Source organism: Cupressus sempervirens, chromosome 7 (genome assembly GCF_028749045.1).
Source record: "Cupressus sempervirens isolate cs-2001-9-10 chromosome 7, ASM2874904v1, whole genome shotgun sequence".
Taxonomy (NCBI): domain Eukaryota; kingdom Viridiplantae; phylum Streptophyta; class Pinopsida; order Cupressales; family Cupressaceae; genus Cupressus; species Cupressus sempervirens.
Window position 1 is genome coordinate 551,175,859 of NC_143124.1, and position 16,656 is coordinate 551,192,514.

General features: G+C 38.0%; 2 protein-coding genes across 2 annotated transcripts in view; one reads left to right on the forward strand and one right to left on the reverse strand.

The window, feature by feature from the left end:
• CNX5 (co-factor for nitrate, reductase and xanthine dehydrogenase 5) overlaps positions 1-16,656 on the forward strand; it is a 268,770-nt gene that overhangs the window by 237,061 nt on the left and 15,053 nt on the right. The window lies entirely within an intron of this gene.
• Positions 7,942-11,777, reverse strand: LOC149547968 (uncharacterized). The gene is made up of 6 exons (XM_089792000.1): positions 10,411-11,777; positions 9,947-10,245; positions 9,434-9,831; positions 9,092-9,315; positions 8,779-8,966; positions 7,942-8,672 (listed from the first exon to the last, which is right to left on the reverse strand). Exons 1-6 carry the CDS (start codon positions 11,148-11,150, stop codon positions 8,248-8,250), a joined length of 2,274 nt encoding a protein of 757 aa, XP_089648126.1. The 5' UTR covers positions 11,151-11,777; the 3' UTR covers positions 7,942-8,247.

The window sequence follows — 16,656 nt, forward strand, 5'->3', positions numbered from 1 at the left end:
TTTTGATAAAAAGTTGAACTTTATATGCAATGACATGTAAAATGTCCACTTTTGATGACTTAAATATGCAGAGATATGAAAAAGGTCCAATTTTGATGGATTAATACTTCTAAGTTGAAAATTATATACAATGACATGTAATAAGTCCACTTTTGATAGATTCTACATGTAATGACACATAAAATGTCCACTTTTGATGACTTAAATATGTAGAGACATGAAAAAGGTCCACTTTTGATGGATTAATACTTCTAAGTTGAAAATTATATGCAATGACATGTAAAAAGTCCACTTTTGATGGATTCTACATGTAATGACACATCAAATGTCCACTTTTGATGACTTAAATATGCAGAGACATGAAAAAGGTCCACTTTTGATGGATTAATACTTCTAAGTTGAAAATTATATGCAATGACATGTAAAAAGTCCACTTTTGATGGATTCTACATGTAATGACACATAAAATGCCCACTTTTGATGACTTTAAGTGATTTAATTAGCACAGGTCAATTTAAATTCATTAAAATATTACTTAAGTGGGACATAAATTATAATTACATATCATATTAACAATATAATATGTTTTACTGACTGGGTTTGAGTTATGGAAGGACAAATTTTTTCTAATAACTAAGTTCCAAACTAGTAATCAAAGATGGGGGCTTATCAATATCTATGCTTCTAATAATAAGATAGGGAGAAAAGAAACTTATGGAATGCTAGAAAGGATAATAGATACTATGAAGGATAAACAGATAACGTGTATGGGAGATTTTAATACCCCCTTCTATCATTTAGAAAAGTTGAGTGGAAATAGAGACTGCCCTGAAAGCTTGCAACATCTTCATGATTTTATGGGAAAAATGGATTTAATTGATGTAGACTTGAGAGGGAACCCATTCGCCTGGACTAATAATAGAAAAGGAAGTGATCTCATTCAAGTAAGATTGGATAGATTGATGGTGACGGGGAATTGAAATCGGCTGAGTAATTCCCTTTTGGAGAACCTCACAAGAACTGCTTCAGACCATTCCCCTTTAATCTTTCATTAGGAGGATGGTATAAAAGGAGGTCCAAAACTTTTCAGGTCTGAAATAATGTGGCAATCCCACCCGGAATTCAAAGATTGAATCCAAGAATGGTGGAACATAAGGATAGATGGTACTGCTATGTACAGACTAACTCAAAAGTTGGATAATATAAGGAGAAATGTTAAGGGTTGGGTTAAGAGTTCCTTTGGAGATCTGTTCAAAGTCAAAAGAGAACTGAAGGAAATACTTAAAAAGCTACAAAGGGAGATTGCTGAGGGTAATAATTTGGAAGAAGCTACACAAGAAGAAGAAGAGTATAGAAAAAAATGGAAGGACATCATTTTGAGAGATGAAATATTTTGGAAGCAAAGATCGAGGGTTCAATGGTTAACTGAGGGAGATAGGAACACTACCTTTTTCCACAGGTCAGCTTCGAATCATAAAAGAAGAAACACGATCAACAGGTTGGAAGGAGAAGGGGGAAGAGAATATAAGGACCAAGAGGAGATGGGAAGACATGCTGTGGAGTACTTTAGCAAGGTTATAAAAAGGAAAATAGAATAGGAAATCAAGTAATAAGAAGAAGTTTGATAAATACGATCCCACGAGTGCTTGGAGAAGTGGAAAATAATAGCATTCTAGGAAAAATCACGGAGGAGGAAGTGAAACGGATTGTGTTTTCTATGAAAGTTTACAAGGCCCCAGGACCTGATGGTTTCCCCCCAACGTTTTTCCAACAATTTTGGGAGGTCATTAAAAATGAGTTGATTTGGGCGACTAGGGATTTCTTTAAAATGAGGAAGATGCTAAAAAGGATAAATAAGACTTCTATTGCTTTGGTCCCTAAGACCCTGACACCTACGAGTCTCCTGGACTTCAGACCTATAAGCCTTTGTAACACAGTTTATAAGGTTTTTGCCAAAGTAATGGTCAGTAGGATTAAGCCCTTCCTAGAGAACATCATAGGAACACCACAAAAGGGGTTTGTGCTAGGAAGACAAATTCGGGATGCCGTGATAACCACTCATGAGATCATAAATTCAATAGAGAGATAAAATACCTGGTATGGCCTTCAAGATGGATATCTCTAAGGTGTATGATAAGGTAAAGTGGGACTTCCTTTTCGATGTTCTTGAAAGAGTGGGTTTTAATGAAAAAGTCATAAACCTTATTAGGATGATGATGAGTACTGGCCAGTATGCGGTCCTACTAATTGGATCTCTTTGGGGTAATTTTGAAGTGGAGAGAGGATTAAGGCAAGGAGACCCGCTATCTCCCTACCTCTTTATTATGGTGGCAGAGGTGTTGGGGAGATCATTTTCCAAACTAGTAAATACGAGATGTGTTAAAGGAATTAAACCTACTACTGTTGCTGAAACTGAAGTATTACAACAATTTGTTGATGACACCTTTCTTTTTGGAGAATCTTCTATAATGGAAGCTGAGGCATGGAAGAGTATCCTTAGAAACTATGAAGACAGCTTAGGTCAGCAAATAAACTACTATAAAAGTAAACTTTATTTATTTAACACAGATGCTTTTATGCAGAGGAAGATTAAGAACATTTTAGGTTGTTAGTCGGCCAACCTCTTGGATACTTATCTTGGTCTACTATTAACCACTAAGTAGGTGACAAATGATTTCTGGAATACCATTGTTGAAAGAATCCAAAAGAAGCTGGTAGGATGGAAAGGGAAAATTCTTAGTAATGCTGGAAAACTACAGCTACTCTCTGCGGCTCTCCAGTGCATTCCAATTTACTTTCTATCCCTTTTTAAAATAAACCAACACATGGTGGACAAAATTGAGAGAATACAGAGGAATTTTCTTTCGTCAGGAATAGAGGAAAAAAACAAATTGAATTTGGTCAATTGGGAGGATCTTTTCAAACCAAAGGAGGGGGGGGTTTGGGAGTGAGAAGACTTAGAGATCTAAATAAAGCCCTCCTTGCTAAAATTGGATTGAGACTAGGAGAAAAAAATACGGATTGGAGCAATATCATGAAAGCCAAATACCTATATAACTCCCTATTTGCTCATAATCTATTTAACAATGACCTCCTGGGAGGATCCAAAATATGGATAAATATTGTCAAAAGCAGAGGTATACTAAAGGAAGGGGTAAGGTGGATTACGAGCAATGGATAGAACATTAGGTTTTGGGAGGATAATTGGATGGGGCGGAAACCACTGGTTTACAACAAATTTAGAAGACTAATAGAGAAGTTGAAGGCAGAGGTGGGGTTGAGAGTGGCGGATTATATTGACCCTAGAAGGAAGTGGAAAAAATTACAAAAAGATACATGTTCCTAGGAGGATATTCAATTTCTTAAAGAACTGGAAGAGGTGATAGAAGCTCAAAGACTCCCAATTCTACTACAGGAGGATAAAGTGGTAGGGATATAACTTCTAGTGGCAATTTTACTGTCAAATCGGCTTACAAACTTCTCTTTTGTAAGGACTTTTGTCCCACAATATGGCGTAAAGTTTGGATTAGTAATCTTATACCCAAAATCAACTTCTTCTAGTGGACTGTTCAACATGGTAAAATACTGTCGTTGGACAATCTAAAAAAAAAGGTTTTTTATATCACAAATAGATGTTATCTCTGCAAAGAAAGGAGAAGAATATCTCTCACCTTTTTCTTAAATGCCCTTATACTCTAAAGATCTGGTTGCTGGTGTGGGAGAAATTTTGACTATGTTGGGTGTTGAAGGAAAACTTGAGTCAATTTTTGAAAAACTAGGATTGTCCCTTTTATCATCCCAAGCTGGTATTTCTATGGAGAATTGTCCCACCATATATTTGTTAGCACATATGGAAAGAAAGAAACAATAAAATCTTTCAGGAAGAGAAAGACCTGAGGAGGTAGTTATGGGAATTATGGAGAAATTGCTGAAAGAAAATATAATGATTGCCAAATGCAAGATGTCGAAGGAAGAACCAGGAAGGAAAGAATGCCAAATAGCAGAAAGGTGGGGTATTTACTGGAATTTTAACTATTTTGATAACTCTAAGGTAATAAAGAGGCAATAGACAAGATGGAAACGACCAACAATAACACAGCTTAAGTTAAACTTTGATGGTGCTGCAAGAGAGGGAATTGGGGGTGGCGGGTGGAGTGCTAAGGAATGCAAATGGTGAAGTGCTGCTAGTCTACTCTGGGAATGTAGGTGGAGAAAGTAATAATATGGTTTAAGCGATGGCTCTACTTTGGGGTCTACATTTGATCAGTGAAATGCAAATAAAAGAAATAATTGTAGAAGGTGACTCTAAATTAATAATTGATATGGCGAAGGGAGTCTCTCAGCTAGGCTGGAGTATCCAAAATATCATCACGGATATTAGACATATCATAAATGGGATGGAAAAAGTCTAGTTGCAGCACATATATAGAGAAGGTAATATGGTGGCAGATGCTGCTATTGTCATGGGGTTTGAATTAAAGAAAATGACGTGTTGGAGATGCATGGATATCCTAAAGGAGGAAATTAAGGCCCTGATCTACAAGGAAAGGGGGGGGTATCAAAAATTAAGCATGGCTAGACAAATAAAGATCAGTGTCAAATTTGGCAGTATCATATCTAGGAAGGTGAAACTTGCTAAATTTAATAAAAAGTATAAGGGAAAGATGACGAGACACCGTCGTACAGATTCAATAATAAATAGGTGCAATTTGAGGCATGAGTTACTTCACAATTATGGTAACATAATGTGAAATTTAAAATATTTTCTTTTTGAAAGTACGAAACATATAATTACTAATGTTGTCAGAGATTTCAAGGACATTAGAGTTATGATGCTAAGTACGCACGAATCCCATGATGAAAATGTATGGGATTTCGAAGCGTCTTGAAAACTTGCTTCTAGAATGTTTAAAGACCCTATAGATGTTATTTTCATCATCGCAGTGCTATTAGTGATTAAAAATATCCTTGTTGGCAGTAAGCTTGACAGCAAGAAGGTTCAGATTCAAATTACTAAGATTGGGGGATCAGGAATTAGCAGGGAAGAAATGGGTGGAGATTTGAATCGATTGGAGCCAACAAAGATAGAAAATTTTAAAGATAGGATGGCAACCTAGTTCCTGTTAAAAGAAGGGGGATTTCTTCCTTATATGCAGGCAATGGTGGGTTATGATGAAAATTGTGCTCTTCAGTTTGTGAATGGGTGGAATAACCGTAGGGTTACCATAGATGGTATCACATTCCAAGTTAATGAGGATGTTATTGCAATGGACACTGGGTTGTCCATGAAAGGGAAAAAAATGGAAGAAGGTTACGAAAACGGCGGACGAGGCCAACATGAATAGCTTTTTTGTCGAGGATGAAGAACCTGTTCACTATAGGGTAGGCTTTCGGAGGGATAAGCTTCCGGCTCCTTGGGATGATGTCTATCTAGTGATCATGAAGTACCTCGTGCTTTAAGGAAGGTTTGGAGTTTATTATTATTATCAATTCCCCCTCCTGAACCATTTTAGAAATAGAGACTTTATTTCTATTTCGTTCTTTCTGTTACATTCCCTTGAGGATATGATTAGTGATGTTAGGGAGAAGAAAAGTAAGGGTAATAATTATACTATCATCCACTAGAACCTGATTTTTAGACTTTACCAATTCCATCTTGTCCTCTGTCCCCCTAGGGTTGTTGTTGATAATCAACGCCATCACTAGAATTCCCCTCCGAGTACTAGCACTGAAACCAGAATCCACACGCCGCGCCCTTCCCCTAGTAGGGATAATAAGAAAAAGAAAAACCTAGACCTGGTTATTGAACAAAAGGGTAGTAAAAAAATCAAAATTGAAAAACTTGTGGAGGTGGAAATTGAGGATTTAGAAGAGGAGGGAGGAAAGGGAAGAAGGTCGGGAAGGCTAGCCAAAACATAGGCAAGGTATAAACAAAAGGCAAATAGATTTAGGGTTGAGGAGGCGGAGGAGGAGAGTTTTGAGAACAATGAAAAAGAGCTGGAGGAGGAGAAACATTCCGACTCCAAGAGAAAAAGGGAATGAGGAGAAAGAAAAAGTGAAAACTCTGTTGATAATACCCAAGTGTCTGTTGGTAATGTCAATACCACTGAGCTTTAACCTACAACCTATCACCTTCTGTGAGGACAGCAATAAAGTGGACACCTCCCCTATCACCATCTCTTCCTTGGTAAAGGAAAAAACCAATGTTTTTACTAACCCTCAAGTTTTGCAGGATGAGAACCAGCCATTGACAAAGACTAAGGAGGTGCATAAGAATATTGAAAAAGAAAACAAGGAGAAAGAGGAGGAACAGAATGAGAAGAATGCACAGTTGGAGAAAAGGGTCGAATTCTTAGAGGATGGGTTCTACTCCTCTAAATTTGCACTGAAGGTTACCCATGCTGCTGCTACTACCCTCCAATTATTGGCGCAGGAGAAGGATGAAACAAAACTGGACATGGAGGATAACAAGCTCCTCTATAAGTTTCTTGCTGAGGATTGGGCTAGGGTGCTTTTGGCTAGGAAAGGAAATGATAAGGATGAGAAATAACATGGTAGTCTCTAGGGCTTTTTTGGCCCTAGGTTTTTTTTTGTTTTTTGTTTTTTTCAGCTACTTCTTTTGGTAGTCTACAGCTTATTCTCAGACTTGGGTTGGCTTGTTTATGCCAACAGTTTTATATTCTGAACCTTAATAGTATGTTTAGTACTATAGTCTTTAACATTAGAATAGATGATACTTTGATAGATGTTAATGATTGTGTGGTTTTTTTGGGATGGGTTGGTTTGCTTATGCCAACTGTTTATGTTTTGAACAATCATAGTATGTTTAATACTATAGTTTTAAAATTAGTATAGATGACTCTCTCATAGCTGGTAGTTTCTTGGTTGATAGTGTAGTTCTTTGATGCAGTGATTGCCGTCTGCTTGTTTTTGCTGGTAGTGTGTTGGTTGCCAGCTTTTTGATTATAAGGGTCGACCCCCTTGTTTTGATCGCTTTATATTTCAAAAACAATATAATATGTAAATATCATTTAAAAAGTAATATTTACTAGAGCATTTGATTTAAATGGTAAAAATTAAATTGAACTATATAGTTAATATAGTCACTTAAGTGAAAAATCAAAAAGTAACTCAACTAAAAAATATAACACAAATTGCACTATAGTTACTTTAAGTGAAAATTGAAAAGAGAAAGTAACTTAAAAACATAACAAAGTGATTTTAAGTTATATTTTTCAAAAAGTGAATGTCAAATTAGAAATATAACATGATATTTTTAATTCATGATATTGCATCAAAAAGGTCCACTTTTTGGGCACTAAAATGGTCATATCTCTTGACTGACAACTCCAATTGACCTCTAGGTTAGACGGAATCGAAGGGAAAAACGAAAGGCATGACATGAGCAAAACCAAAGGATTAAAAACAAGCAGACACAAACTCAAAAACAAAAAACGGATGATGAAGGCTTCAAAAATCAAGCAAAGGCTCGATTAGGAAAATGAAAAAGACTTGACAAAGGCCTTCAATAAAATGATTTGATATACGAATTGAAATGGATCGATCAATCAACATCAAGCAATTGAATATCAAATTCAAGCTTAGAGAAATGCGAAACTAGCTTGAAAATTTTTCTCACCATAGATGTAAAAATCGCTTGAGGAGATTAATCGCCTAGGCCTGAAAAAGTTTAATCGGGAAAAATCGGGAAAAATCGGGAAAAAATCGGGGAAAAAATCGGGAACTAAAAAACCACTAAATTTTAATAAAAAAATGCGATTTTTTTACAGAATTCAATGTTTTTTTGCATCTAATGACTTAATTACTAACAATACATAAGAAACAATCATGTTTAGATATATATCAATGCAAAAAGAGTTATTAATTGGTAAATTACTAACAAGTAAGTAGTGACAAGTTGTAAATTACTAACAACTAACAAGTTCACAACACATGAGAAGTATTCTCATAAATAAAGTGTCAAATGTAAAGAGTTCAAATAAGCACATCAACATGACTACAAATAAGTACAAATGTCAAATACAGGACTACATCTTCCTCTTCCCAGTCACTTTACTAGCGAGTGCGGGAGAGGGTAAAGCTCTAGAACTAGAACCCCGCAGGGTTTGTGCCCGTGTTTGTGTCTGTGCCAATGCAGGAGATGGTGTAGCTATAGAACTAGATGTCGGTATCTCCACATTCGCTGCGCGCAAGATGTCAAGGTCCTCTGCAGTAAGCTCAATGTCATCAATCATCATCCTCATCATCGCCCTCCTCGATGTCATCCAAATCGATGTCATATCCAGTTCCACCCCCTTCCTCCTTCGCAGCCTCCTCCGCGGCCTCCCTCTCCAAATTGGAGATGTCCTCCTGTGTAAATAAGGGAGCCTGCTCTTGTGCCGTCCAATCATAATAAGGATCTATCTCATCCAAATCGATTGGCCTAGGCGGATCTTGTTGCGCCTTTTTCATGCGCAATTTAAGATTATATTGCACATAGACCATGTCATTCATCCTCTTTTGGGACAACCTGTTTCTCTTTTTTGTGTGGATGGCCTCAAACAAACTCCAGTTGCGCTCACAATGTGATGCGCTACAAGGCTGTGATAGGATTCTGAGAGCAAATTTTGCAAGATTTGGAGTGCTTGCACCCCAAGTGGTCCACCAAGCCACTGCATCACAAAAATTGTACAAGTTAGAAAATACTAATAGACAACAAAAAATGAAACATAAATATTAATTTAGCATTTGAGATTCAGAAGTTTGCAAATGTATTACCTGGGGTTTGTGTAAGCCTTGCTCTCTTGCAGAGAGAAGTGGAGAACACCTTGCCTCCTGCTGAAGTGAAGATCTCCTGCTCAGCGATGATTTTATCTCTTGTTTCCTCGCTGGTTACCATCTTTTCGACGCACTCACTTAGGCCTCTGATGACCTCTCCATCAGGATCTGCATATGTACCATCAGCCCTAAAACCAAAAACCAAAAACAAATAAGTCTTCCAATTTTAGTACACACCCAACACCCTACGAAAGCAAAATGAACTCAAGTCTTTGTTAACTTAAATTTGAGTAAGAATGAGCTTACAGTATACCTAAAACGTGGGTTGAGGAAATATCCTGCTGCATGAATGGGTTGGTGAAGCTGATTATTCCGCCTTCTATCAATGATCTGCCAAATGGGTTCATATTTGATGCTTTCCCCCTTGTAGTAATTTTTGACAGATTCTTTGGCCTTGTCCATGGCCTCATATAGTTCACCCATTGGCGTTTGGTCTCCATCAACCAAACGCAAAACTCCGACTAAAGGCTCAGACACCTGCAATATAAATTTGAAATTAGTTGACAAGTTACAAAATTATTATTTACTTGAGTTACAAACTTAGTATGTTATAAAGTTGTAAAGTGCAAACTAAAACTTAAAGTTTTGTAGTTACCTTTACTATTTCATCAGCCTTATCTTCAAAATATTTATCAAACACAATCCGCACAACATTCTCTCCTTCACTCTTCTTTGAAAATGTGGAAGCAAGCCATTTTTTGGAAACAAACATTTGCTTCAAAGAAGCCAAATTATCGAGAATGCTTTGCAATGTCAAAAAAATCGTTGCAAACCTTGTGACGGCAGGCCTGACAATTTCTTTGCCATCAGTGTGCTCTCTCATCAGGCTAAGGACCCATGGGTGATTGTATATGTATTTTGTCACCCGCCTTGCATCCTCCACAATTGGAGTGACCCACTCAAGTTTGCCCATGTCCTCCAAAAGAAGGTCAAGGACATGTGCTGCACACGGGGTCCAAGAGAGAGTGGGGTGCCTCTGCTGTAGGAGTTTTCCTGCCAATTGTAAAAGCAAATACTAATTAGTTTCCAACTTTTCAAATATATCAAACTATTAAAAATTCTTGTTGTGAAATTCACAATGCACATGCAACATAAAATTACGGTTTACCTGCTGATACATATGCAGCAGCATTGTCTGTGATGATTTGCACCACATTTTCAATGCCAATCTCTAAGACCATATTCTCCAACATCAATGCTAATGTCTGAGCATTTTTTACCTTGTTGGAGGCATCGATTGATTTCAGGAACACCACATTATCATTACAGCAGGCCAAAAAATTAATTATGGTCCTGCTCTTCCCATCCGTCCACCCGTCAGAAAGAATGGTGCAACCAAATTTTGTCCATTCTTGTTTCTGTTCCTCAACAAATGCTTTGGCCCTCTCAACAGCATTTCCAATAAGCCTACAAAAACAAAATTTAGTTATGTCTTAGATTCTTAGTAATTTAAAATTGATTTAGACTTTAGTAACCAAGATTCTAATTTCTAGATAAATTAATTAAAATTTAGAACTAAGTAAAAAGTTAAAAATTAAAAGGAAATCGAGTGTAATAAAATTATTCGCTTACCTGCCACCCAACACAAAACGAGAAGGGGACTTGTACCCCTTTCCTGCAACTGTCAACCCTGTGGCCAAAGCCTCCCAATAGGGACTGTCAACAACACTAATAGGAAGGTTGTTGAAAACCCAGAAATCTGCTAGTGCATTGTCCAATTGGTCATGGACCTCCTTATTCCATCTAGTGGCCTCTAATGAAGGTTGTGCACCAGGTGTGTGCCTCGTCACAAAATAGCTCCCTATCCCAGAAGCACCTGCTGATCCTGATGGTGCGGAAGTGCTAGGAGGTGTAGGAGTGGGAGTGGGAGTGGAACTCGTGAAAGAAAAAACACCCTGTTTGCGGACACGCGGCCCACGATAAGAGCCAGCCATGCTCTCAATGGCTGCCTCCTCCTCCTGAACATCAACGAAACTGCCCTGGGTCTCTGCTATGGCTGCCCTGACATGCAATTTATTCCGCTCTCTTTGCAATTTTTTTTGCTCTCCAGCTGCGAGCAAGGCATTTGCAAACCTTTTTATTTCTTCTGTTGTATTCTCACAAGGATTTGTATCATGTTTTGAGATCCCTGCGATGTGATATTTGAACCGGTAAATGCCCCCGGATATTACTTTTTCACATCGAATGCAAATCACTTTGGTTGGTTCATCAGGTGCTTCATAGGCATATTTCCATGCTTGATCTCTCGCATTCTTTGGCCTGGTGCCAATGTAGCCTGAGGGGCATGGAGTCAATGGCCATTTGTCTGCCATTTAAAACTGCTGCGGGCTGCCTACACATACAAATTTTTAAAAAAAACTATAAATAAATTATAACAAGATCAAAATTAACAGTTAAACAAAGAATTCAAGCAACATTCCAATAACAGCACCAATAAATTGAAATCCAAATAACATTCAAACAAACTAGCTGCTAGGGTTTCAAATTTTTTTAGAAAGGGCAAATTTTTAGCATAAATTCGATCTAGAATGGAAAAAAATGCAAATGAATGCATTTAATCTTGCTTACATTCATCAAATGCATTCCTAACTAATTAGGAATGTATTTTTATCCATTTACATGCAAGAAAAAAAAATACAATCTCTTGCAAAAACAAAAAACAAAGATTCAAATCACTTACCTAGTAACGAAGAAATCGAATCAAAAGGCCTCCAAATGCACTTGATTCTGCCTATTTCTTGCCAAGAACTCCTTCTCTATCCTCTCCTCTCCAAAACACCCTAAGCAATGTAAAAACATAATGAAAAAAACGTGTTTTTTCGTCACTTTATGTGACTGCCGGGCGCGAGCGATTTTTTGCAAAAAAATCGCGATTTTTAGGCGATTTTTTAGGCGATTAATCTGCGATTTTTTGGAAAAAATCTGCAAAAAAAAATCGCGATTTTTGGGGCGACTAAATCGCCGGCCCCAAAAAATCGCGATTTTATCTCGTATCGCCGATTAATCGGCGATACTCACATCTATGTTTCTCACTATTACCAACATTTTGTGGTGACAAAATGCAAGACAACACATTCAAATGCCAAAGACATAGCAAATGTAATACACTTTTATTTTTGTCCTCAATTATGTTTTATAAACTTTCGGGTCCATTCTTAAGAATTTGGAGGATAAAACACTATGAGAGTTTATTTATTAACATAGGAGTCATGTACATGTTAATATATAGATTATTATTTTGTTTAAAATAAAGAATTATTATTATTATATTAATTGATGTTTAACAAAATCAATTAATTAAAAAAATAAATCTTGTTTATTATTTGAACGAAAGAATTGATTTATTATTATTTGTATTAGAAATATGTAATTAATATTAATAAATTGATGAAAAGTAAATCAATTTGTTAATGCTAAGTGCAATAATAATAAAAAGGAGTTCGAGTCATTGAGATTGGAGTTTAGTGGCTATTTTTGAGTCAAACTTGAGACTGTAGAGTTGATTATGGAGCTTTTTTTGGCATTTTCATAGTCTTCTCGGACTTGTCTACATGCATAATTGGTCAAAGGGCAGTTTGAGTTTTCCATGCAGTAATGGAGCACTTTTAGTGCTATTTTTGGTGAGATACGGAACAGTTAAGGCCAGTTTTGCATATAGTTCATTATGGGAACCTTTTTTATGCATATTTTGCATATTTTTGAGCAGTTTTACACATCATATTTTTAGGTTGGTTTTGAGATCTGACCTAGGGTTTTGTGGGTTTTGTGCATGCTTTTGAGGTGATAGAGGCAGTTTTTCAGTTGGCTATTAGTTGGACAGTTGGTTGAGAGTAGTTTTTAGGGGTTTCTTCACTATTTGGATTAGTTTTGACTTATTTTTTCAATTTATATTTTTGATATCTGAATTAGAGTTTTGAGCTTTATTTATTTATTGTACATTCACCTCATTATGAGAAATCTTCTTTTGGGCTTAGAATTTTTGCACATTGCAAATTTTGAGTTGATTGTAAGAGCATTTTGTAATAGAAAATTTTCAGCATTGGTTTTATAGATGAAGCGGTTCCTTCTCATTGATTCTCGTGCAATATTGTGGATTCTTATCTTTTTTGTTGTGTCCGTCCTTCATTAAAGCTATATTCTTTATTGCGTGTTAGAATTTCGATACTTGTAATTGTAGGTTTTTGTTTGTCTTTATTCTTTTTGTAGAAAATTGGTAAAACCTACATTTTCCTTTCAAAGCAGAAGATTCTGGGTCCTTGCATAGAATTAGTTTTGTAGTTGCATGCTTGTCTAGGTATTGTGAATCATTTATATCTTGGGTAATTTGTGCTGATTTGATTAAAGTTGCATACAAATCATCAGTGTATCACCTCATATAGGTTAGTATTCATTATTTTGAATATTCTCATCCCTTTTCCTGCATACAATTTAGGTTTTAGGTGATCACTATTTAGGAACCGACCTAGCTTCAGGAGATTCATCTCTCGTTTTAGGACAACCCACCACCCAAGAGAGTTTTAATGTTTGAACAGGATGGCTGGATTCTGCATCTTGCTATAGGCGCAATCCTGATCGACAACAGTAAGAAGGTCATTCAGTTTCATATGAACTTCCATTTGCATTTCTTGCCGCATAATATTTTGCTCTGCCAGGTTCCTCTTCGAGGTGCCAGTTGTGTCTTTTGTTTGTGATTTCTCGGCTTCCATTTGTTTTTCCAATTCCGCTCGTGCTTGTTGCAACCTTTTCTTTTCCTCTTCTACATCTGGATACATTGCCTTCTTTGCTTCCTCACGAGTGATGGCTAATGTTTCCTCCTCACATGTTTCAATACTTAACAAGTTCACCTCTTGCTTAGGGCATTTTGAATCCTCGTGGTCTCCCAGACCACGCCATCTGCACAACAACATTGGTGTTTCCTTTGTGATACAATCTCTGGCGAAGTGTCCCCAGAGGTTGCATGCATGACATTGTATCATTGATCATCCACTCGAGTCATACTGTATTCGACTTCGGCCTCCATTATTGTTATTATTATTATTGTTACTGCCTCACCTGCACTAGTTATTGTATTGGTACCCTCCTAAGGTTGTGCCATTATTTATGTTCATTCGGTGGACACTTCCTACGTTAGTAACACTTGCTGATGTCCCTTTGTCTTCATATTGAACAGACATTCCTTAGTGGAATGTCTCGCAATTTAACATATATCGCAAAATTGTTTCTTCGGGGAGGAGCCCTTTGTGTGGCCCTCCTTATAGTCCATACACCATAGTTCCCCTTTCACTGAGTCTGGATTCTTTTTCAGATTTTTGAATTTCATTATCCATAACATGTCCTTATGCAATGCTTGAACCTTCTTACTTGACTCTTCGTCATTGCTGCTGCTTTTGGAAGATGAATCGTCTAAGTCCGACAATTTATTTTTCTTCTTTTTGCTCATTTTTTTGCTCACTCTCCAGATCCATTGCCCGATTATATGCATCTATTTATGATGTTTGAGGTACAATTTTCATCTTTTTCTTTAATGTCGGTCATAGCCCTTCAACAAACCAGCTCTTTTTTAATCCATTCGTTGGTTGGCTTTCCATTTTCCCCACCAGCTCCTTTAGTCTTCTTGCATATGCACGGATTGTTTCGTTCTTTCCCTGTTTCATACTATATATTTCAGCTACTATTTCGTTATTATCCCTTAGTAGTTGGAACTCTGCTATGAATTCCTTCCTCACTTTTGTTCATGTAGTTAATTTCTTTGGATCGACATCCGAAAACCAATCAATCACTACACCCCATAGGGTCACCGGAAACTATCGGACCTAGTCATCTTGGTCTGTTACACCATTCGTTGTCCAGATTATTTTACATGTTTTATAGTGTTGTTTACCGTAGTAGGTAAAGAAACAATGCATACAAATAATAGAATAACAGATAAGAATAGCAGAACGCCTTCGATTATATTCGCATATGCCAAGATATTACATTAGGTTCTGATATGATGATCCTTACAATGATCCCGAAGGGAGATATAAATACTATCCGAGGAACCTTCTCGAAGGTATCCGTCGGCTACATACATGTCAACTACAATAATAGAACCTTTTGGATACATCCCGATACATGTCGGCCTAATGGCACACATCCTGATACACTGACAAAAACCTCCCAATACACCGTCGGGAACCTCCCAATACCCCGTCGGGAACCTCTCGATACCTTGTCAGGAAGCTTCTGATACACCGTCGGGAACCTCCCGATACCCCGTTGGGAACATCCTGATACACCGACGCATACATCCCGTTACCTCGACAAGTACATCCCGTTACATTATTTCTTGACGACATCATCCCCCCAAAAAGAAAAGTCATCTCTCGATGACTAGACAACAAAAAATGTCTCCTTAGTTGACCTTGATAGCCACCCGTGCTGCTTAGTCTGCTTCCAACTCTGGGTCCACTGAGCCAAGTGTCACTGAAGTGCCTTCAACTGGATGATCGACTTCTCCCGAGCTCTCTACGCATCCACCAAGACAGCCTCTTGGCCAACACCTACTCTTAGTGCCTCTGGTACACAGACAATCTATGGCTGTAGCAGCTTCAAGTCTTCTCAACTGGTCACACTTCATGACTGATATCCACAACAATTGGGGGTCCAGGGGGCAATGCCCCTTGCCGCCAAGACCAAATTAGCACTTCGCAACCCACACAGAAATGCACGGAGTACACCATCTTTGTCATTTTCTGTCGATTCTACACTCTTTCTGGCAACTACGAATGCATCCCCTTTCCTTTGGCATCATCTGTAACTCATTCTGAACAATTTAAATCTGTCGTCATTTTTTTTTTGTTGGTTACTTCTGATTGCTTCCATTGTCTTCTCATGCGGCTTCCAGCCTGACACACACCTCTTTCCCCCTCCTGTATTCCAATCCTCCGATGCCTCCTCCGATGCCTCCAATTAAAATTTCCCAGTTCTCCACACACCTTACTCACACTTGGCACTTTGAATCTCAATCAGCCACCGTTGGATTAAAAAAACAGGTTCTCTCTTCGAAATTGCCGATCGTTAACTTTAATTCATTGCGTGATTTTTCAAGTTTGTTAGATCTGGTGCTCCCTTCTGAATAAGAAAACACAGAATTGCTACAATACAGTCTTCTGTTGGAGGAACGATATTGTCTGTATAGTTGTCTTTTACCACAATCCCATTGCCGAGCTTAGCAGAGAAAGAAATTGCCAGAGCCCCCCCCCCCCCCCGCGAAAAGGAGTCAAGCCCACGGTTGAAAAAAAGTCCGCGGAGGAATAGAAGCAATTACAAAATACCCACGACCCCTTGCACAGCCTGCGGAAAGAGCGGCAGAAAAACATTAAAAAAAAAATTTGTGCCCGCCGCTAAGGAAAGACACCCACGGGGAAGTAAGAATCACCCGCGGAATACACAGCATTTGCAGAAAAATGGAAGGCCATTCTGCGACGACGACAAGGGAATCATCTGATCATTCTGTGACAGTGACGACGACGGCATCTTCCTGGCATAGTAAGATCCGTTGACTACCAGAGGCACCTCTTGCTCGTCCAATGTCTCCAATTTTATCGATCCATTGTTGCCGACCTTCCAGATCTGATATGGTCCAACCCATCTGGCCTTAAGCTTTTTCAATTTGACTTCATTCTGTCCGTCGTACTTGAGTACCAACTGCCCTGGTGGAAACTTGTTGAGTCTGAGAGGTTTGTCATGCCACGCCTTACGTCTGTTTTGTGTCACCTCCATTGCCCACTATGCCTGCGATCGTTGCGCATCTAGCTTATTTCTTTGCTGTCAGTA